A 24,394-nucleotide genomic window follows, 5' to 3' on the forward strand; every position below is an offset into this window, starting at 1 on the left:
TTAAAGAGCTCAAAAATATCTTTATTGTCACTTTATCAAGAATTGTACAGTCAATTTCTAAACACATTGGAAAAGTCTGAGCTTCCTTCAAACAGAGCTGACCTTTGGAATTACAAAACCCCGCTGTAACCATGGGAACAAGGACCCCGGAACGAGCAAAGGAATAGCGGTGTGTGATTAAGAGACATGAAGACGATCAATCAAGAGAGCGAGATGAAGTCAGGAGAATAATAAGATATCGAATGAGCAAAACACGCAAATGATCACAGGGATTTTGGTAAATCATAAAAATGTGTGATTCTTCGCTACTGGCAAAATTAAGGATTCGATCAGGAGATGGTAGAAGAGATCGGTTTGTTTAGCACATTGTGGCGATGCGTACACGAATTCGCACTGATATACGGATCCTGTCCGGTTTCATTTAGACAGGAGGCTTAATAAATATCTAAAACATTCTGGTACGCTGCACTGTTCCCATGACAACAGGCCAGACCGCCCTCTATCACATGCATTGGCTGCCTTTCAACAGCAAGACACGCCCACATTTCCTCCCCATACACACACACACACACACACGCGTGCATTCATACACACTCGCATACACCCTGCTGAAATGAGCAGACTACACTAAGGGAAATCAAACTACACAGGGCTAAAAATCGCAATATTGCACTTGTATTCACACTGCTCACGCTGAGGAAGCGCCGCCGGTCCGTAACTCAAGAGTTAGACCGCAACGGGTATGAGAAGTCTAGAATGACCGGAGTCTGATCCATTCGTTCCAACTTCAGCACAGACGGGAAAACCACGATTAAGACGGCGGGACAATGTTATTTGGGAGGCTGAGGGCTGCTAGTAGTCCAGGCAGAAACCAAACTTCAGTCCGATCTGGTCTAGAAGCACAGATTGATCTAGAACTACAGCGATACTGTTACTTCACTGTGGGGTATCCTCTCTGTCCCAAACGCCCAGGTCGAGCACGGCTGGTGGGAGCGGACTGAAGAAGACAGAGGAAGACATTTGTGTGTCAGTTTCTTTCTGTGACAACATCCACGACATATACCTTGAGGGGATCATTCACACTAAAACCAAGTCATCATTTACTCACCCTGGTGTTGTTTTAATGCCATACACCCTTCTTTCTTTTATGGGACACAAACTTTTTGTCCCGCTCGCGCTCATCCATAAAATGGTAGTGAATAGCGAACAGCATCAAGCTTTTTAAAAAAGACGCAAAAGTTTCACAGAATGAACCCATGCGTCACATGTCATTTCTTCCAAGTGTTTTGAGGGTTTACGAGAGGGTTTGGTGAAAATCAAACTGAAATTTAAAGTATTATTTTTAACAAAATTCTTGACCTCGGCCGTTGATCTTCTGTGCTCGACTGCGCATTCATGAGTCTCTATCAGGAGTCTCGCCCAGAAAAAAAACCCACAAATTGTGAGAAATCAAGATTAACAAAAATGCGACATGAAATGCATCTCATGAACCCTCTCCTCTGAGGTGAATATATCCATTTTGTTCATCGTAACGAAGTTATCGCGTTCACATCTGTCATCAGACAAACGGTGTTCCAGTTCAGCGATATTCAACTCAGTGAAGAAAGAACACAGATACTTTTTGCGAATTTCTAGGCATTGTATTTCTCACAAATCGGCTCTAATAGAAGATCAACAGCCAAGGACAAGAATTTCATTAAATAATACATCAAATTTCAGTTTGTTTTTCACCAAACCCTAAACCCTAACAACACGAGCAGACACGCATCGCATCGGATCATTGTGTGACACTTTTGCATCTTTTTTTAAAGCTTGATGTTGGTCACTATTTACTGCAATTATCTGGACAAGCACGAGCGGGTCATACGGCATTAGAACAACACCAGGGTGAGTAAACGATGACTTCATATTCATTTTATGGTGAACTATTTTTTTAAGGCAAAACACTATAGGCAAAACATCCAAAATACATCCAGAAACATCCCAAAAAACATCCAAAAAAGTGTTCATTACACTATCTATTTGTATCTGTAGATTTCAAATACAAGATATATCTTTAAATGCCGTTTTCTCAAAATGAGTTTTTCCTCCTGCACTGAGCCAGAAATCTCCATTCCAGCAGCTTCACATTCACCACACTTTACATCCTAGATCCTATCTATATTCTAAAGATTCTTACAGAGCAGTCTGTTCAAATATCATTGGCCTGATTTACTAAACCTTTTCTTTCTATTCAACCATAAAACTTGTAATTAAAAACAATTGTCTTACTGTAGTGTGATGAATCAACTAGGGAAGTATGGCGATATCTATTAGTAAAAAGCTGCTAAGAAACAATTCATATTGTTAAAAGCGCTATATAAATGAAGATGACTTGACAAGTAATTATTATTTTTTTGCCTGTGGTAATTATTGCTGTTTTGATACAAATAGCATTCTTCATGTTCATTTAGTACATTTTCATTAACTAAATTTGACTATTTTAGTTTTATTTGAATTTTTTTTCTTTTTTTTCAGTAAACATTTTTTAATGTATTTTTATAAAAAAAAAAAAAAAAAAAAAAAAAAATAATAAAGTAAAATAAAGCTGAAATATCAAAAGCAAAAATGCAATAAAAATTAACTGGCTCTGGTAATAAAATAAAATAATAAAATAAAAAAGTGACAAAATAATGTGAAAATAATTGGATAAATAAATAAATAACGGCAAGAAAGAAATCACATTTTATTTCAGCTAGTTGTTTTTCAATCAACGAAAACAATTTTTAATCATTTTAGTTTTAGTAAAAAAAAAAAAAAAACAGTTCAAATAACATCCCTTGTGAAGCCTACCTGTGCAAACTGGGAGGGGTTGTAAAAGGTCACGCCCCCTGCAGGTGGAGCTGCTTGCGCTGGCGGCTGAGCGGGAACCTATGAGAACACACTTGTGGTTACCATGGGAACAGGAAAGCAACATCACCACCATGGATGCAGACGGCCATGTCCACTGAAAGTCATGATTAGCATGCAGCGTGTGATTGGTTAATGTGTGCATGCACCAATAGGGGGCGGAGCCTCAATCTTCAGCACGCCTCTGAGATCCAAGAGCCCTTCCTATTGGCCATGTACTCAGCCAGGGCTGCTGATGACACAAAGGTGTCGTGCTGGAGGTGTGGCTGCAAGTGTGTGATGTTAGAAGCGTGCAGACAGCATGTGTGCTCATGTTTTACTATGCAGCATTAGAAAGCACTGCATAGCACTGTTGTTTTATCATTGCAGTGTGTGGAGAAGGTGTGTGTGTGTTTCAGATAATAACCAGCTGAAAGTACCTGATTTAAATGCTGACTCACTTCTCGAGATAGAGAACTCATTGAGCTAGAACGTGACAGCTAGAACAGCAGGAATAAACGAAACAAACAAACAAAAACACCACAAACCCAAATTAATCTCATGCAGCGCCATCTTAAATCACACATCTCTTGTCAATCATTACAATATGATTACATCACAATCAGTGGTCTCCATGGCAACACCTCAGTAGCGTGTAGTCCTTTAACATGCGTTCTCTCTCTCAAACACACTCGCACACACTCATGCACTTTGTGTCACCAGATCTGAGATAATAATCAAAACCCATAATCATGGAATACAGTTAGAGATGCAAGATCAAGTGTATGTGTGTGTTTCAGAAGCAGTAAGTATACATGTGAGCATATGTGTTGTTAAAGTTATGTTAATCTGCATTAATGGGTGAAGGAGCAGGGCATGACAGAATGAAGTGGCTTTGAAGGGATGGTTCGGAGTAATTTCAACCTAGGGTCCTTTGCACCATGACCTCGAGCCAAACACCCCCCAGAAGCCTTTTTTCCCTTTGGTCGAACATTATTAAAGTTAGAGCTTATTTCGAGATATCAGCCGGATGGCTTAGTGCAGGCGCTAATGGATCCAAGGTTGTATCTCGTAAATTACCCCACTAATAATGCCCAGAATGGTACCAAACTTCTACAGTAGTACAAATAGGTTCTGTACTCATAAAACGAGGCATTGGAAAGTTTGTAAGTACATCAGGAGTTTATTTAAATAACACTTGCCTGACGGCTAATGCTATCGCTAACCCGGACACCGACGTCACTTCCGTGATTTGGGAAAAGCCCGTAAAAGTCCTGGCAGAAAGTGATGCATAAGGATATAGTGTAAACTTTCCAATGCCTTGTTTTATGAGTCCAGAACCTATTTGTACTACTGTAGAAGTTTGGTACCATTCTGGGCATTATTAGTGGGGTAATTTACGAGATACAAACTTGGATCCATTAGCGCCTGCACTAAGCTATTCGGCTGATATATGTAAATAAGCTCTAACTTTAATAATGTTCGACCAAGGGCAAAAAAGGCTTCTGGGGGGGGTTTGGCTCGAGGTCATGGTGCAAAGGTTGAATTTACTCCAAACCATCCTTTTAAAGAAAAAGCGGTAAAGTATTAAAGGATGATCTGACCTCTCCAGACTGGGTTCCCTCCGGGCCAGGAGGCAAAGCATTCGGATTAAACATCTAGATAGAAAACACACACTCATTATAGCGGATGTGTATTACATGCAAATTTAGGTGTGAATGCATTTCAGCGAGATGGTAGTGCTGATCCGTTATCTGATGTTAGAATTCATTAAATAAAAAAAATGAAAATCAAGAAATCGTCAAGAACCAAATGCTAGAAAAAGAAAAGCCTCAGTTGAATAAAATAAGTAAAATAAAGTTGAAATGTCAAAGGCAAAAATGCAGTAAATAAACTAGCTCTAGTATAAAAAAAATATAAAAAAAACCTGTAAACGTTGAAATGTCAAAAATGCAATATAAAATAAATAAATAAAATAACAAAATGCAAGAAAAAAACAAACAAACTGGTGAGTAAATAAAATGTTAAAAATAAATAAATAAAAAGACAAGAAAAAAATAGCTTTAGTAAGTAAATAAAATGTGAAAATAAATAAATAAAATAAATATATTTTATTTACATTGGTGAGTAAATAAAATGGAAAAATAAATCAAATAAATTGTATTTACTTTGTGCATATTTACCTTTTTATTTTAATTTATTTTTTATTACTCACCAAAGCAATATTAGCAATTCAAATTAAAGAGATACACAATGTCAACTGCACAAAAGCTCACAGAATGTCATGACTCAAAATGCAGTGCAGCTCAATTGTGCGAGAAAAAGATGGCTAAACAAGTCCAGTTGTGATAGGAACCAAAGTGAATCCTGGAAGCAGTCTGTGTGTTTATATGTGGTTTGTGTAGCAGGGCAGATGTGTGTACCTGTGGCACTGTGGCACTAGTCTGCTGTGTGTTTATATGGGGTTTGTGTTGCAGGGCAGATGTGTGTACCTGTGACACTGTGGCACTAGTCTGCTGTGTGTTTATATGGGGTTTGTGTAGCAGGGCAGATGTGTGTACCTGTGGCACTGTGGCACTAGTCTGCTGTGTGTTTATATGGGGTTTGTGTAGCAGGGCAGATGTGTGTACCTGTGGCACTGTGGCACTAGTCTGCTGTGTGTTTATATGGGGTTTGTGTTGCAGGGCAGATGTGTGTACCTGTGGCACTTTGGCACTAGTCTGCTGTGTGTTTATATGTGGTTTGTGTAGCAGGGCAGATGTGTGTACCTGTGGCACTGTGGCACTAGTCTGCTGTGTGTTTATATGGGGTTTGTGTAGCAGGGCAGATGTGTGTACCTGTGGCACTGTGGCACTAGTCTGCTGTGTGTTTATATGTGGTTTGTGTAGCAGGGCAGATGTGTGTACCTGTGGCACTGTGGCACTAGTCTGCTGTGTGTTTATATGGGGTTTGTGTTGCAGGGCAGATGTGTGTACCTGTGGCACTGTGGCACTAGTCTGCTGTGTGTTTATATGGGGTTTGTGTAGCAGGGCAGATGTGTGTACCTGTGGCACTGTGGCACTAGTCTGCTGTGTGTTTATATGGGGTTTGTGTTGCAGGGCAGATGTGTGTACCTGTGGCACTTTGGCACTAGTCTGCTGTGTGTTTATATGTGGTTTGTGTAGCAGGGCAGATGTGTGTACCTGTGGCACTGTGGCACTAGTCTGCTGTGTGTTTATATGGGGTTTGTGTAGCAGGGCAGATGTGTGTACCTGTGGCACTGTGGCACTAGTCTGCTGTGTGTTTATATGGGGTTTGTGTAGCAGGGCAGATGTGTGTACCTGTGGCACTGTGGCACTAGTCTGCTGTGTGTTTATATGGGGTTTGTGTAGCAGGGCAGATGTGTGTACCTGTGGCACTGTGGCACTAGTCTGCTGTGTGTTTATATGTGGTTTGTGTAGCAGGGCAGATGTGTGTACCTGTGGCACTGTGGCACTAGTCTGCTGTGTGTTTATATGGGGTTTGTGTTGCAGGGCAGATGTGTGTACCTGTGGCACTGTGGCACTAGTCTGCTGTGTGTTTATATGGGGTTTGTGTTGCAGGGCAGATGTGTGTACCTGTGGCACTGTGGCACTAGTCTGCTGTGTGTTTATATGGGGTTTGTGTAGCAGGGCAGATGTGTGTACCTGTGGCACTAGTCTGCTGTGTGTTTATATGTGGTTTGTGTAGCAGGGCAGATGTGTGTACCTGTGGCACTGTGGCACTAGTCTGCTGTGTGTTTATATGGGGTTTGTGTAGCAGGGCAGATGTGTGTACCTGTGGCACTGTGGCACTAGTCTGCTGTGTGTTTATATGGGGTTTGTGTAGCAGGGCAGATGTGTGTACCTGTGGCACTGTGGCACTAGTCTGCTGTGTGTTTATATGGGGTTTGTGTTGCAGGGCAGATGTGTGTACCTGTGGCACTGTGGCACTAGTCTGCTGTGTGTTTATATGGGGTTTGTGTTGCAGGGCAGATGTGTGTACCTGTGGCACTGTGGCACTAGTCTGCTGTGTGTTTATATGGGGTTTGTGTTGCAGGGCAGATGTGTGTACCTGTGGCACTAGTCTGCTGTGTGTTTATATGGGGTTTGTGTAGCAGGGCAGATGTGTGTACCTGTGGCACTAGTCTGCTGTGTGTTTATATGTGGTTTGTGTAGCAGGGCAGATGTGTGTACCTGTGGCACTGTGGCACTAGTCTGCTGTGTGTTTATATGGGGTTTGTGTTGCAGGGCAGATGTGTGTACCTGTGGCACTGTGGCACTAGTCTGCTGTGTGTTTATATGGGGTTTGTGTTGCAGGGCAGATGTGTGTACCTGTGGCACTGTGGCACTAGTCTGCTGTGTGTTTATATGTGGTTTGTGTTGCAGGGCAGATGTGTGTACCTGTGGCACTGTGGCACTAGTCTGCTGTGTGTTTATATGTGGTTTGTGTTGCAGGGCAGATGTGTGTACCTGTGGCACTGTGGCACTAGTCTGCTGTGTGTTTATATGGGGTTTGTGTTGCAGGGCAGATGTGTGTACCTGTGGCACTAGTCTGCTGTGTGTTTATATGGGGTTTGTGTAGCAGGGCAGATGTGTGTACCTGTGGCACTAGTCTGCTGTGTGTTTATATGGGGTTTGTGTAGCAGGGCAGATGTGTGTACCTGTGGCACTGTGGCACTAGTCTGCTGTGTGTTTATATGGGGTTTGTGTAGCAGGGCAGATGTGTGTACCTGTGGCACTGTGGCACTAGTCTGCTGTGTGTTTATATGGGGTTTGTGTTGCAGGGCAGATGTGTGTACCTGTGGCACTGTGGCACTAGTCTGCTGTGTGTTTATATGGGGTTTGTGTAGCAGGGCAGATGTGTGTACCTGTGGCACTGTGGCACTAGTCTGCTGTGTGTTTATATGGGGTTTGTGTTGCAGGGCAGATGTGTGTACCTGTGGCACTAGTCTGCTGTGTGTTTATATGGGGTTTGTGTAGCAGGGCAGATGTGTGTACCTGTGGCACTAGTCTGCTGTGTGTTTATATGGGGTTTGTGTAGCAGGGCAGATGTGTGTACCTGTGGCACTAGTCTGCTGTGTGTTTATATGGGGTTTGTGTAGCAGGGCAGATGTGTGTACCTGTGGCACTGTGGCACTAGTCTGCTGTGTGTTTATATGTGGTTTGTGTAGCAGGGCAGATGTGTGTACCTGTGGCACTGTGGCACTAGTCTGCTGTGTGTTTATATGGGGTTTGTGTAGCAGGGCAGCTGTGTGTACCTGTGGCACTTTGGCACTAGTCTGCTGTGTGTTTATATGGGGTTTGTGTAGCAGGGCAGATGTGTGTACCTGTGGCACTGTGGCACTAGTCTGCTGTGTGTTTATATGGGGTTTGTGTAGCAGGGCAGATGTGTGTACCTGTGGCACTGTGGCACTAGTCTGCTGTGTGTTATCACCACTGGCGTCTGGAATGCTTCCCTCCATCGGCTGCTGCTCACCTGGGGCTGAAAAGAGCAGTGTTGGAGTTCACACAGACATAGACTGATGCACATAAACACACTGATGCACACTCACACACACACACCTGCAGCTGGTGTAAAGAGGTTGGTTGGCATGGCCATGGGTGCGAGAGGAGCAAACAGGTCAGCAGGGGGTGGCACAGCAGCGGCGGGTTTAGATCCTCCACGACCAGGATTCAACACATCCACATAACGGCTCTTAGTGCCTGAAACACAAACACACTTACTAAACAGGAAAAGGAGCTTTGCTTGGGGGTACGACAGATTTAAGACGGAGAGACTTCTTTTAAATAGTGTCTTTGGGTTTAAACCGCTTTAGCTCAAATATCAATAGATTTCAGGAGTTGGATTCATTTTTTATTAACCATTAATTAACTTCAAAGAATTGATTCATTGATTTATTGATTTGTTTGGTTCAAAGTCCCTATGAGCCATTTTACGTTTTTAATATTTAAATAAAATATTCATAAATGTTTATCTTTAATACTATGTTTTGTTGTATTGGTCCTAATGAACAAATATCATTCTTCTTGGTGTTAATTTAGTCTGAAACATGCCTTGATTATTTTTAACTAGGTTTTTACTGTTTTAGTTTCATTTAAAAATGTAATAAACATTATGGTATTTGGTTATTTTAGTAGTTTTTTTTATACCATTCTAATATTTATTAATATTTTGAATTGGCTTATTTTTTTCGTTTTAACCTTAAAGTTTTAGTAATTTTACGTGCTTTTTAAAAAAAATTTATATTTATATTTACATTTTTCTTTTAGCTTTCATTTATTTTTAGCTTTCATTTATTTTTTCACAAATATTTGAACTTCAACTTCTTTCATTTCAGTACTATTTCCAGCCAAAGCAACAGTTTTTTAATGTATTATTATTTTTATTTTTTTTACTTTATTTTAGCTTTATTTCAATTAACTAATTATTTTTAGTAGTTTTAGTTTACAATAACATCAGCAATGACCTTTTTGGTCCAAATTATGTTTCCTCAAAAAATAAATAACACCCTTTTATTTAATATATGAATTTATGTATTTAATATCTATACCGACCCCCACTCATATACATGTATAACTAAAAGATGATTAAATAATGGAGAGATTTCTTACTAAGAAGTAATTAGGAAGAGAAAAGAGGTGTATGACAATGTGGCTGGTGACATACCTGCTCTCCTGGAGAACATATTGACAGGTGGCCCCATCGCTGGACCCCCTGCTCCTGGTGGCCCCATCCCTAGGCCGCCCATCGGAGCTTTGGGGAAGCTGGTAGGTGGAGGTGGAGGGGGTTTGCTCTGAAACACAAACCAATTCCATCATTCACAATCATACATGCATGATAGTTTACAGCATTTGAAATGCATGAACTAATTAATCTGCTGTACCTCTTCCTCCGGCTCATCTAGATTCACCCATTTCTGCTTCTTTTCATCCCAAACAATCTGGAAAATAAATGTAATCTCTTAATCAATGCCGTGAAATAAGACGGGTATGAGAGAGAGCGGGAAGTTGTTGGAAGTATGTGCCTACAGTTTTGTTCTTGTCATCTGGGAGATGCGCTTCATTCTTCCGCTTTGGAATTAGCCAGGTCAGCCAGCCGCTGCCACTCGCTCCCTGATGAAGAAAGAACGCGTAATAAGATTATGCAACATTCATTAGAATCATGAAAGATTTCCTAGTCCGTATCCAGTAGTCTATGTATATGTTTATATGCAAGTATGTACCTTTTTGGGAGAGTCTTTCTTTGTCTTCCTGGATTCGTCTTGTGGTGAAGCCTCTGGGATAGGTGGGGGAGGAGGAGAACCCTGATTGGCTAGCGAACTGCTGCGCTCCCGTCCAGAATGATTGGACGATTCTGACGTTGTGCGAGACCGACGACCCGTCTGCAAATAAGGACAGAATTAGAGATGTAACACACCATGCAAGGTTAAAACTCTAAGTACACTACTGTTCAAAAGTGTGGGGTCGGTAAGATTTAAAAAATGTTTTTGAGAGTCTCTTCCACTCACCAGGGAAACATTTATTTGAGTGAAATATGTTTTTTATTGTAATTTATTCCTCTAATCAAATCATCATTACTCCAGTCTTCAGTGTCACATGATCCTTCAGAAATCATTCTAATATGATGATTTGCTGCTCAAGAAACATTTCTGATTATTATCAATGTTGAAAACAATTCATTTTTTGTGTGGAAACAGTGATACATTTTTTCAGGATTCTTTTAAGAAAAGAAAGTTCAAAAGAACAGCATTTATTTGAAATAGAAATCTTTTGTAACATTATAACATATATTTTCGGTCACTTTTGATCACATTAATGCATCCTTGATGAATAAAGGTAATAATTTCCTTAAAAAACCTGTACTTAATCTAATATACAGACTGACTGTACCATGTGTATCGATGATGACTGTGAAGTGGTTCTCGATCTTCTGCCTGGGCCCTGAAACGAACAACAACAGGAACCAGTTTAATACATTATATAAATAATATAAATGGTAAATTCCATAAAAAAAAATGATATGTAACATAACTAGCTACTTTATGTAGGAGCAATGTAACAAATGTAACGCAATATTACCCAAAACTGGTGGAGGAAGTAAAGATGGACTAACAGGTGTTACATTTCAATGCATTTCATGTCATGATAAATACAAGTAAACGTAAAACAAAAGCAAACAATGTGTTACATTCCATAATAAATAATGATGTAAACTAATTAGCTACATTTTTATGCAACAATGTAACATTACTTTAAAAAGAAAAAATAGCCAGAGTTAGTTGTGATAAATATGGAATTCTGGGTTTCTAGGTTATTATAACTCACCATGCGTGCCATTTCATCATAAAAGTCCTTTCCTTGTAGAGGGGGGCCACTGAACGTCGGAGACGACTGAGGAAACTGCTGAGGAGAGGAAGGGGCGGAGCCATGTTCGACCCCAGCCATTCCTGGGGGCATCTGATGTTGCATTCCAGGGGGCATCTGATGTTGCATTCCAGGGGGCATCTGATGTTGCATTCCAGGAGGCATCTGATGTTGCATTCCAGGGGGCATCTGATGTTGCATTCCTGTGGGCATCTGATGTTGCACATCTGGGGGCATCTGATGTCGCACTCCTGGGGGCATCTGACGTGGCATCTGTGGAGTCATTTCTGTAGAGTTGTATGCCGGCATTTGCTGGGGCATTTGCGGGGGCATTTGCTGGGGCATTTGCTGGGGCATGGGTGTGTACTGCTCATGTGCTTCAGGTTGGTACGTTGCCACAAAGTTTGGTTGTGGTGGCCCTGGGTAGAATGGAACACTTTCACCTGGAGGCGGGGCTTGCTGCGGAGGGGCCGCCCCATCCTGAAGAATAGTAGGAGGGGCTAAAGGAGACAATAAAATAGATGGTGAATGATAAAGGAATCAAAATAGATTCTTCTCAGGTTCACATTACACACTGAATCATACCTGGTGGCATGAGCTGAACTCCACCGTGTGGCACAAGGGAGGTCATGAGAGGATTGTGGGGATCAGGGGTCAGAGTTGGGGGGTCAGGTGGGCTACACTGGTCTTCTGAACTGGGCGTGCTGCAGGGATAAAGCTGTGGGGTGCTGCGATCCGCACGGAAAGTCATCACACCGTCCTGAATGGGACAATAACATGAATGTGATCAGAACATCTAATGTGATTTTTCTGATAAAATAGTGATTGCAATTTATAATGCTCCAGGTTGGCTGTGCTTATTTTGTAGGACTGCACAACTCAGCCTAAAATTTTGGAATTATATATTAATATAATTATAAACTAATAATATTAATTACTATTATTATTAAGATGATGATGATTAAATATTAAACAAAAAAGTTATAATAATATTTCACTGTAAAATAAAAAAAAACAATATTACAATAATAATAATCATAATCATTATTATTACAGCTTTAAAATTACAGTACTTATGTCTTAATTTATTCATTAACCAGTCTTTCCAGGATTTTGTTTTCTGATTTTGTGGCCTAAAATGACTGAATTTACAGCACCATTTCTAAAACAAACAAAACGGCAATATTATGCACATATTTTGCTGTTTGCAGCGCAAATCCAGCATAAAATCATGATGTACTTATAATTAGTGTTAGTGACAGTAAGAGTGCAATTACCTTTAAAAAGTTAAAGCAGTAAATCTATTTTTCAAATCTACAGGTGAAATCAGGCATTATGGGGAGTAACAAATATTCACCCCAATATACATTATTTTCAGTATTACATATAGAAGTTTAATTGTATGATTAACCTCTTAAAACTTTAATTTCACACCTTTGTCAATGAGGTCATGTGAAACACAGTGACGCATTTTGCTCTGAAACACGCTGCACATTTATTTAAATTGTATTATTTTCACCAAGCCATATCACGATTTCGATTTTATTTAGATTAATCAACCCTATCTGGAATTATGGCATAAATTAAAAAAAGAAAATCTTTAATTTGCGGGTACTATGCAGGAAAAGAGTAATAACATTTTCATAATGTGCGGCACTAGCATGGGGACCTTAATTTTGGATAAAAGAAAAGACACACACCTTGATCTGTCCATCCAGTTGTCTGAGATTCAGTAACCAATCAGGCTCTATAAACAACTCCTGCTCTGGTCTCTCCTTCAGCTGAGGGTCAAAAAACCTCAACCTCAGAGACATCTGTAAAGAGACACAGGAAGAAAGATTAGACATGTGTAGACAAATGTAAACGCAGAATCCGTATAAGAAACCAAGTCTTGGTTTGTGTACCTGTATGAGCTGACTGATGAACACAGGCGAGTAGTACTCAGGAAGGTTCAACAGAGAGCGTGAAATGACCTCACAGTAATGGAAGGCTTGAGCACAGAGTCCCGACTCCGCCAGTCGACATGCGTAGATGAATTTGAACACCTGTGCAGGTCAAAGGGGAAAAGGTCATGACCTTCCTGGATTTGTTCAGAAGGTACAGATAGGTCTAGCATGCCAAATTAAAGAGGACACATGATGCTTTTTTAATGTTTTCCTTTAGTGTGTATAACGTATCTGTGCAAGTATGAGACAGACTGGGACTAGAATTACTGCAATAATGTACAGTATGTGAAAAATAATGTTTTTTTGAACATTAAAGCATGTTAACCTATTCTAGTGCACCCAATAAATAAAATAATGGCCTTTTAAAATAGCAAAAACTTAAACAAATAAAAAAGTATTAAGGTAAAGTAATAAAAAAAATCGAACAAAATAATAACAAATACTAATTAAAAATATGAACAAATACTTCAATAGTATATTAATGATAATAAAATAACATTGTTTTAGATAACGCACCAACAAGTTAGTCGTGAAAACATCCCTAATCGAGTGACTGCACTCGATTAGAATATAATCGTGTTCATCTCACCTGGAAGTTGGGCAAAGAGAGGGCGTGAGAGCCAAGAGACTGAGCGTACTCGTATGATTCTGTACGCTGAATTGCCTCTGACGAGCAGAACTTCAAAAACGGCATGCTGAGAGAGAGAGAGAGAGAGAGAGAGAGAGAGAGAGAGAGAGAGAGAGAGAGAGAGAGAGAGAGAGAGAGATGGATGTTAATGCAAATAAATGGTATGTCCATTTACACACTGTCTATAGTTTGTATGCATATCACTGATCAACTGTATTTGTCATGACACACCTGTGATTGGAGCTGATGAGGACCATCTTGGTGCTTTTCTTGGTATAAACACCAAAGCCCACCTGAGCCATCAGGTAACAGAAATGAGCTGCATCCACTAGACCTTTAGATGCTGTAACAAACAGAAGATTCTTGACTACAGATCCAGTGCGGCCTCCACAATATGAGTGTAAGTTCACCTTCATGACAGTACGTTTATTTACCTAATGTGTCCCCCATAGTCGAAATGGTGCGGGTGTCAAGATCCAGAGTGTGTGTGAGGTTGGACAGCACCATGGCCAGATGAGGGCGCCAATCGCCCCATTTTTCATCTCCGCAACACTGCCAGAAAAAAAGATGATGCACATGAAGAAAAGAACTGCATAAATGACTATATTAACATACACAAACTCTCTCGTACAGTAGCAGCAGCCGGCATTCGTCCTGACATGAGCTGGTAAACCGTCTGAAGAGGGTCATTAATAGGCAGGCTGTTGGCGAACCTGACAACGACAAGCACAACCACAATTTAAGCAAACTGTTTGTTGCTTTAAAAGCATGCAGACATAGGTTGGTGTAAGTAGAGGTGGTTCACCTGGTCATGACACGGGCGTGTGTTCTGTTGTCCATCTTACTGGCCAGTAATAGTGCGTGACCCCACAGGCCTTTCTTCATAGCAGACTCCAGAGCATCCTAACAAACATACACAAACTTCTCAAATGTCTTTCCACTTTTAACAACTACCTTACTAACTATTAATAAGCAGTAATTAGGAGTTTACTGAGGCAAAAGTTGTAGTTAATAGTAAGTTAACAGTGAGAATTGGACCCTAATCTAAAGTGTGACATTTTATTTTACAGAACAGAAAAATGTAAATACTAAAACACAGAAAAACACAAGCATGTGCAACCGTAATTGGCCATAACCACAAACTTTCATAATCTGAAGTGAAACAGGATATTCAACAAGAAACAATGTTCTGGGGGGGGGGGGGGGCATGTTTTGTCTTGCCTTCTTGCGGCCGAATAGTAGCAGTTCTCTGAAGCGCTCCGTCTCCTTGCCGACATTCTCGGGCACGCCCATGAAAGTGTCTGATAGGAGGGATATTGGCCCCGCCTCATCCGCCTCGGCATGCTCTATTGCCTCGTTGTTGAAGTCGATGAGATTAGCCTCATTGGGGGATTTTCCCGGCAGCCAAACAGAGCGATGCTCTTTTAGCAACAGGTCAGCGATGTCTGTTCCAACTACAGTCTAAAACCAAGCCAAAAAACAACAACAAAGCAACATACTTAATACTAACAATTATTAATGATTTCTATTACACTTATCACGACTACATACCAAATAAATATATAAATGAACATTAAATATTAATTTAACTGAACTCAAACTTGGGTTCAGACAAGCAACCGAACACGATTCACACTCTTAGTTAAGGTAAGGCCTGCACAAACACATACACCATTCTGGCGACACAGCAGCACAATGAACTCCCAGATGAGGAAGGCGGAGTCTTTGTCCATGAGGTCATCGTTTCGCAAACACTCTTGGGCTTTGTTCTGAGCAAACTTTATGACATCCACCTTATGAGTCTCCTCTCTGTGGACACACACACACACGAGATGATGACTGGATTGTTTGACTGTGTACGTGGATCTGACCGTGTCAGACTATACACGTGTACACCTTTATTCAGTAAATAAAGGATGATTCTTACTTGACGAGTGGGCCAGGGAATGAACGCATTTCTGCCTGCTCTGAAGAGTCCTGCAGAATCGTCTGGAATAACATCAAAGCCAAGATATCAGATGCAAATAATTTAATTGAGCAATTATCATGGAGCTATTTATAACCAATCACAAAAACATAACAAAACTACCCTCTGGAAGATTGCTGGGAAATAATAATAATAATAATAATAATAATTCATTATATTTATATAGTGCTCGGCACTCAAATCGCTTTACATAGAAGGTGGAATCTCCTCAACCACCACCAATGTGCAGCATCCACCTGGATGATGCGACGGCAGCAATATTGCGCCAGAGCGCCCACCACACACCAGCTTATTGGTGGAGAGCAGACAGAGCGATGAAGCCAATCAGTAAATGGGGATGATTAGGAGGCCATGATTGACAGAGGCCACTGAGCAAATTTGGCCAGGATGCCGGGGTTAAACCCCTACTCGTTTCGAAAGACATATTGAGATTTTTTTGTGACCAGAGAGAGTCAGGACCTCAGTTTAATGTCTCATCCGAAGGACGGTGCTCTTTGACAGTATAGTGTCCCCATCACTACACTTGGGCGTTAGGACCCACACAGACCACAGGGTGAGCGCCCCCTACTGGCCTCACTAACACCTCTTCCAACAGCAACCTGGTTTACTCTCCCATCCAGGTACTGACCAGGCTCAACCCTGCTTAGCTTCAGTGGGCAACCAGTCTTGGGCTACAGGGTGAAATGGCTGCTGGCCGGCGGCTAAATACGGTACTAAATTAACCAAACACAAACATCTGATCACAAGAAAACTTAATCAGTAATAAAAACATTACTTTTTTAAAGGGGTAATACGTTTTTTTTTTACAGAATAGGCAATTAACTAGATAAACAAGTTTTTTATGAACTGGAAAAATGCTTAAATTCCAGAGATACGAGTGAGTACTTGAAATTGATGATTTATATGTCAGCGTATGTTACCTCCATGCTGTGGATTTCCACAAGTGTGGGCTGACCAGCAGAGGGCAGGTTGGGTTGGACAAGGATCAGTTGACCAGCCGGACCAAACCGAGCACAGCGGTGAGGAATAGAATACTTCTCTGGGGTCAACGGCCTTGGAGGAGCTGAGAAAGGAAAAAAGGGTGAGAGAAAGACACAGAGGAAGACAGGAAGCTTTTATTAATGTTAGAGCATGTGCATTAGATGTGAAATTCAAGCTTTATGTATTTAAATGCTACAGAGAATACTGGGAAACACTTATGTCAAGCCAAGGTTATGATCTTTAACTAAAACCATATTCCTTACTTGAAATAAGGCAACATTTCTCATTTTCGTTTAGTTTAAGTTGAAGTATTAAAATATACTAAAACTACATAGAAAAAAAGGAATAAAATAACAAAAACACAAAACAAAGTTACTAAAACCCTCAATTAAAAAAAACTTTAAAATTAAAATGTACATCAAAATACTAACAAAAACTAATAGTATATGAAAGATTCTAAAATACCACTGTGTCAAGCAATTAACCTCTAAACTACATAAATGAGTGCTATTTTATGGTAAGTTTTGTACCTAAAACACAGAAACTGAAAAGGAATATATGCAATATTAATTGCAACATTATGGTGGATATGCAAGCTTATGATGACTGCTTTGTGTTTGTGTGTAATTTACATTTTTACATTTATTCATTTAGCTGACGCTTTTATCCAGAGCGACTTACAATTGCTATATATGTCAGAGGTCGCACGCCTCTGGAGCAACTAGGGGTTAAGTGTCTTGCTCAGGGACACATTGGTGTCTCACAGTGGATTCGAACCCGGGTCTCTCACACCAAAGGCATGTGTCTTATCCATTGCGCCACCACCACCCCTTAGGGTTAGGATACTGTGTAATACTTACGCTGCTCTGTGGCAGTCCAGGTGTTGTCAGCAGAGTTGTAAGGAATTTGACTGTAATTTGCAGTATCTGAAGGGTTAGGATACTGGCTGTAGGTGTAATCCACTGGAAGAGTGGTCCCAGTGGTGTCATAGGCGGCACTGACCAAGTCTGGTTGACTCCTGTACACCTGACTCTGCAGAAAGAAGAAATTTGTTACATACATTTTATGCAGATACATACACACATTAAACCACACCTAAACCACACAAACACAGACCTGCTGTGACCGTGAACTGAAGCTACTGCGTCGACTGTGTGATGAATGTACACTGTGCGCTGATTGTTCACTGTGAACCGAACGGCGGTCAAATTCGTCAGCGTACGGGTCGCGCCGGCGGCTGTCATCATCAAAGCTGGAGTCATAACCAGGGTAATACCGCCATGGATCATCATACCCCTCTCGTCCCCTGGTAACAATTAGTGAAAACTCAGTTAGAGACGTGTTAGCATGTAAAAAGAGATATAATGCAAGAGTGTTTGAGTGTACCTGTTTTGATATTGTTGGTTGTAATACGCCTCTCCTTTTCTATAACCATCAACGTCATAGTACCAGCCATATGTCGGATCATAGTAGGCTTTGTAGCGTGGATCATAAGCAGCATTTGGATCATACCACCTGCTCTTATCTGCATACACAAACATACACCCATAAGAAAAAAGTAGAAACACCACATTCAGCCCTTGGATGCATAGAGAGCATCTGTCTGTAGTGCTAAACAGTCTTTACCTCCATAGGCCTCATACTGTCTCTTATAGTAGTTTGCATAGTATTCATCATAGGCACTACGGCTGGCTCTAGAAAGGTCTTCTTGATACCCCTGTCTAAGATAAAAAATTAGAGAGAAAGACAAGGGAATCATGTTATTGACTGTTAAAAACAAATCATTTAAAACTCTCAGTCTGAGAATGCTTTGAAACCATGGCTTTTGGTGCAACCAATGTCTGATGTTATCACTGGTTTTCTTAACACAGCTGCACACCACCAAACCACAGACTCTGGGTCTGATTGAAACATTGGTCTATGTTTGGTCTAAGTGGTGTAATCAAGAGCCATCCTGCGAGCCCAAAAGAGATCTGCAGGGTCAGGGGGGTAGATACAAACTCTGATTGCAACCAAGCAAACTGAACCAAGTGTAAAAACACTCTTTCACCTGGAGCTGGGTCTGTCCGAGTATTGGCTGGTTCTAGAACTCGGCCTCTCTGGTTGGCGCTCAGCCTCCCTGTAGCCAGGATTTTGACCATCATACCAGGCATATCGAGGATCTCCTCTACGGTAGGGATCATCCTACAAAATCAAAACAAACAGGGGAAAAAAGTATGGATATTTTAAGTCATGTTGGTACAAAGTGTGCTAGCATTTAGAAGCTTCGATAGGTAGAAACACATTTGATTACACTGCACCTGATAGTAGTTTTGAGTTCTGGGATCTATAGGGTACTGGGGTGGGTACGGCAATCTTCCATCCTGGTACTCAGGGTAGGCTCCTGGGTAGTATCCTGCATAGCCCGGAGCAGGGGGAATTGCAGGAGGAGCCCCATAACCTGACTGACCACCTAGAGATGAAGGAGGTCTTTGAGGTTCCTGAAGTGGCTGGGGGGCATAGTTTCCAGATTGGGGTGGGTAAGATAACGGTGGGGCAGATCCAGGTCCAGTAGGAGGGGCACCAGGATGAGTTGGAGGGACCTGTGGAGGCTGGTGTTGAGCTGGAGGTGGATAGGGAGGCTGGGAGGTGCGAGTCAGATCATTGTCGGGATGGTTGCTAGAGGGTCGTGGGGGGTTAGAGATCTGCTGAAGGGGCAGAGCCTCGCTGTCAGACTGCCCACCCAGCTGTGCATCTTTGGTGACCTGCAGGTAAAAGCCAGGTGTGTTATTCACCAAGCCCGCAGGATGGGCTTTTTGAGAGACAGCGGGTACTGATGTCACCTGATTTGTGGACTGTGGTTGATGCATAGAAAAATCAAGCAGCTCATAATTTGAAGGTTGATTGTGATTAGTGGCGGCGGCGGCAGAAGGCGGAGCTTGAGAAACAGAAGGCAGAAGAGATTGGCTATCACCTCTAAGAGACTGGGCCCTTGAGAGAACGGGTCGGGCTGCTTGAACAGAGGGCTGAGCATCTTGGGCCTCTAGTGCTAGATTCAAGAGGCCTTGAGTGGAAGAAGGGTTGAAGTTTACTGGTGTCTGAGAAAAAAGAGGCTGCAGCTGATTTGTTGGAGGAGAAATCTGAGATTTGTGATCTGTGATCACAGAAGACTGAAGGGGTGAGTGAACAGGTGTTGCTGTCTCTTGAGGACTTGTCTGATTTAAAGGTTGCGAGAGGTTTGGAGAGGAAACCAAACTGTAATTAGAGGAAGGTGGCGCAATCAACACGGGCTGGTTCAGGGCCTCTACGGGAGGCGAAGTTACTAGCAAGGAGGCATATCCTAAACTTGCCTGAGGCATGGAGTCTGGTGGAATCTCTAGGTTTTCAGAGGGAGGTTGTGGATCTGGCTTAGCTGGATGTAAATCAAGAGGGCCATCCTCCGGTGGCTGGATGACTTCAGATGGATGTGCTGGAACAAATGTTGCAGCCAAAGAGGGTGCTGCAGGGGCTAACAGTATGTTAGCACCTAGACTGGCAGTGTCATTTTGAGCCCAGAGTGTAGTAGCGGGACTCTCAATGGGGCGTCGTGCTCCCTGAGCCCGAGATGAGGGTCGGCGTTCCGAGAGGTAAATGGTCTCCAAGTTGTCTGGGGGTTGTTCTAAGTTGCCAGTATGCACATCACGTCCACCCTTTTCCATTACCATACGTGCACGATCAACCTCAGCAGGTCGTACTCCTACACCGTGTGAGCGGACAGGCTCAAAGGAGGAATTCGCACTTGCCTGGAACACACCAACTGGTTTAGGTGGGCTAGGAGTTGGGAAAGTAGGACTTGCCTCTGCAGCTGGGTTGGAGTCTATTTGTTCAAAGTATCCACCAGTGGAGGAATGCAAAGGAGGGTGATCTGGTGGGCGGGGACTCTCCTGTTGAATGAATGTTCCCACTACACCTTGTTGTCGCCGAGGGATGTGGCCACTGCTGTGAGGACCATGTCCACTGCTGTGACTGACATTGCTGTAGCTGGATGAGACACTTGCAGAGCGGGCAAGATGAGGAGCAGAGTCAGGTGTCTCCAAGTTAGCCCCCCCTTCAAAGGCATGGCTTGAGGGTGGCTCATTAGGCAGCACTTCCTGGTTTGGAACACATTCCAGATTCTCCACCGAATCACACGGCCCTGCCCCAGCTCGAATGTTACCACTGTCATTCAAATATGGACCGGAGAACTCAGTCATCGAATGGAGAGGGTGAAGAATCCCATTTACACGCCCCTCTCCTGACAGTGTTTCTTCATTTTCAACATCATTTCCCCCGAAGAACATTGAGAGAGTTCCAGAGTCACTGGGGACTTCAGAGTAGGGGACAGGGCAGGCACGCTGAGACTGATCCTGGGGGCTCTGATTGAACCATGGCTCTGAGGGTCCACCTGACTGACTGAAATAATTCTGAGCAGGGAAGTGGGAGTTCTGTTGCAGAGTTGTACTGGGCCCAATCACATTCGGTTGAGCAAACTGACCTCGATACTGAGATGGTGTCAAAGGTGGGGCTGTGTGGGGAGAGGGGACAGAGGGTGGGGTTGTGTGGGGAGAGGGGACAGAGGTTGGGGTTGTGTGGGGAGAGGGGACAGAGGTTGGGACTTGAGCTTGGAAATGCTGAGATGGGTGATCACTGGTTGGCTGAAAGTAGTTTTGAACAGAAGGTGGACGGCTTCCGTGGTCAGGAACCCAGTGAGAAGGTAGGGGAGGCGTTGGCTGAGATTGAAAAGGAGTCTGGGATTGAACCAGAGGTGTTGGGGCAGTGGAGGGTGGATGTGATGGACTAGAACTGAAAGGAGGAGCAGGGTTAGGCAACTGTGCAATATAGGGCATTGATTCTTGAGAATTAAAGTATCCTGGTTCTGCAGGAGGAGGGTTGGAGCTTGGTGATGGCTCTAGGGGAACAGGTTGCGGTGTAAAAATTCTTGGTGGTGGGCCAGGAGAGGCTGCCTGCGCTGTTCTTGGTGGTGGCCCTTGTAGTGGAGCCATCGAGTTGAACCCTGGCAGGGGAGGGCCTTGCATGGGAAGTGGGTTGCTGTTTGTGGGTGGAGCTTGGCTGCCCTCTGCCATGGGCAAAAAACTTTGTCTCCCGAAGGCAAAAGGATCAGTCACTGGCTGGGTGGGTGGGGTAGCCGGTGTCATAGCAGCTGCAGCCACATGTTTGTGGGGTCTGTTTCTTCTGAAGGCATTGGGGCCACCGGAGGAAGGCGGGGGTCCACTAGCTCCTGGAGGGGCTGCCCGAGGAGGAGGCTGCATCTTTTACACTCACAGGTCTCCAAAGTGTCTATACTTACTGGAGATCTCACTATAACAGAAAAACACAGATTAATGTCATATCTTGGTGCAAAGATTGTCTGGTTTCACCACAGGGTTTCCCCGTTATCAACATGCATCATAAGAAAACACATCCAAAGTTCAGCTGCGCAACTAAAATAATAATGAGCATTCTGCTTTAAACATCATATATGCAGTCTATATAAGAACACAAAAAAGTGTCACTAGTGCACACAAACAGAGCACCTCACCCATTCATGAAGACGACATGCACATGTAAATAGTGTCAATTTCATGCTGGCTTTATACCCAAGTTTCTTCTCTTGAACACAAATATCACCACACCATCTAATTTTTCATAAGTTTTAAGATGAGTAGGTGTGAAGACAGCTGTACTCTACTATGTTGGCATATGAACAGTCACAACACTCAGAAACCAGATATCAGGCACACTGTGGGCCGGGTGTTAGAAAGAAATGTGCATTAAGTTACATTGAACTTTGAAACCTGTCAGACATTTTTTAAAGCAGGGGGCCTCACCTCTACAAGTGCATAGTTTAATCTACAACAGTAAGGGATAGATATAGTTCATTTTTATGAAAATACAATGTTTATCATTAAACAACAATGTTCACACTGTCATTGACAGTTTTATTGACCTAAACCTACGTCAAAGTGACATAGGCTACAGCATTGGATAAATGTTTTCCATGATCTTTGAAACCTTTTGATTTAAAGGCTGATGCGATAAAGATTATAATTTTAATACTAAACTGTTTTCAACAGTGATAACAAAAGTTTCTTAAGCACCAAATCAGCATATTATGATGATGACTTTTCAATTTTCAAAGACAATTCAGCTTGGAAATGTGGAATTCTAATTGACAATATTTTAAAATATTTTCAATTAGAAAACCGTTATTTTAAATTAAATAATGATATTTCAAAATATTACTCTTTTACTGTATTTTTAATCGACTAAATGCCCCAAGCTTTTGAACACTAGTGTATTTGCACTTGCATGAATTTCTTTACAAAGCTCTTTGCAAAGCTGGAATCTAGACAAAGGGTGGCATCTTTGAAGAAGCTCAAATATATGGTAAGTTTTAATTTGTTTTGTAACATTATATTGGTCACTTCACATACGGAAGTAGCCTATGTGTGTTGTTTCATAGTTTTGATCTAAAATGTGGGAAATAGTAATAATCAGGAATGAGTAGGTGTCCGAACAGTGATACGGTCTCTGCTTACAATGTTAACCTTTATGGAACACAAATATATAACACTGCATATGATCGTTAACAATACTGCAGCAAGACAGGGAGGACACTGGAATTTCTGGAGCCCAAGGGCTGATAATTCAGATGTAAAAGTGACGTATAAGAGTCTAATTGTGTTGCCACATAGTGGACTACTTTTCTTAGTCATTTACAAGCCCAGATGAAATCTGTTGACTTTTTGTGCTGTCTGCACTGATTTTGACATGTAATGACAGCATCAGATTCATATTATCCAAAATGTTTTAATCAAAAACATGCAAGGTCAGATAATATATAATGACAGGTGTCAGGTTCCATCGAGTGACTGATCATTTATCATATATTTACATTTATATTTTGCATTAATTTATACTGCATTATATCCGGCTCAAAGGCGGACACGTATAGCGCTGGATTAGATTTACCCACTGATGTCACATCCTGCTCTTTAATTCCTGTTTCTTCAACCTACATCAGCAAATGCAGATAAGAGATGTCTTGTACTAAAGTATTTAAAACAAACAAAAATAATGACATTGTGATCATGCGGATCATGGTTCTTAGAATGAGTAGGCAAAAAAGTCAAAACAAAACACACACACACACACACACACACACACACACGATGAACTTACAGCAGTGTAAAGCAAGCAAGGCAAAAGACAAAAAAGCAGTAGCTAAACCACAATATAACGAATCAATATAACCTGCAAATTAAACTACGCACCCTGATAGAGATTGAATGGACATGCAACGAAAAGACACATAAAAGAATACACATAAAAAATGTAAATAGAGGATGCGAAGAATTACAGATGACAGCTGACTGGGCCACTAGCCGTTAGCATGCTAACAATTCCAGTTAATCCCTCGAAACATAGGACTCTCTAAGCCCAAACATACAGCTCCACATGGGATCTCTTACCTGTTATCTTCCAGTCGAGATGCCCAGATACAAACAAAACTCGATAGGAGTGCGGCTGGAGTTGAGATTCTCAAAAAAGTGCAGGACACAGCGGCTGACACTTGTCCGCCATCTTGGCCGAGCGCGTCCTGCTTGGCGACGTGTACATGTGA

At 42.0% G+C, this 24,394-nt stretch overlaps 1 protein-coding gene across 4 annotated transcripts; it reads right to left on the bottom strand.

The window, feature by feature from the left end:
* On the bottom strand, positions 1–24,391 carry sec16a (SEC16 homolog A, endoplasmic reticulum export factor). 4 transcript variants are annotated; one of them, XM_082140634.1, is made up of 32 exons: positions 24,243–24,391; positions 20,103–22,089; positions 19,074–19,517; positions 18,824–18,957; positions 18,400–18,494; positions 18,160–18,298; positions 17,890–18,079; positions 17,634–17,805; positions 16,713–16,855; positions 15,733–15,794; positions 15,476–15,614; positions 15,027–15,266; positions 14,611–14,708; positions 14,437–14,518; positions 14,240–14,357; positions 14,037–14,148; positions 13,767–13,872; positions 13,136–13,276; positions 12,932–13,045; positions 11,817–11,991; positions 11,193–11,731; positions 10,758–10,808; positions 10,091–10,249; positions 9,897–9,980; positions 9,752–9,808; positions 9,535–9,661; positions 8,430–8,570; positions 8,264–8,349; positions 4,473–4,526; positions 3,309–3,368; positions 2,833–2,910; positions 1–997 (listed from the first exon to the last, which is right to left on the bottom strand). In XM_082140634.1, the coding sequence occupies exons 2-32, from the start codon at positions 22,038–22,040 to the stop codon at positions 932–934; spliced, it is 6,144 nt and encodes a 2,047-aa protein (XP_081996760.1). In that variant the 5' UTR covers positions 22,041–22,089; positions 24,243–24,391; the 3' UTR covers positions 1–931. The 4 variants fall into 4 exon arrangements, with proteins under 4 accessions (XP_081996760.1, XP_081996758.1, XP_081996757.1 ...); XM_082140632.1 differs by adding an exon at positions 23,747–23,820 and having other exon boundaries at positions 19,074–22,089; positions 24,243–24,378; XM_082140631.1 differs by having other exon boundaries at positions 19,074–22,089.
* Between the last annotated feature and the right edge of the window lie 3 nt (positions 24,392–24,394).

This window comes from Leuciscus leuciscus (genome assembly GCF_965113295.1).
Source record: "Leuciscus leuciscus genome assembly, chromosome: 16".
Lineage (NCBI taxonomy): Eukaryota > Metazoa > Chordata > Actinopteri > Cypriniformes > Leuciscidae > Leuciscus > Leuciscus leuciscus.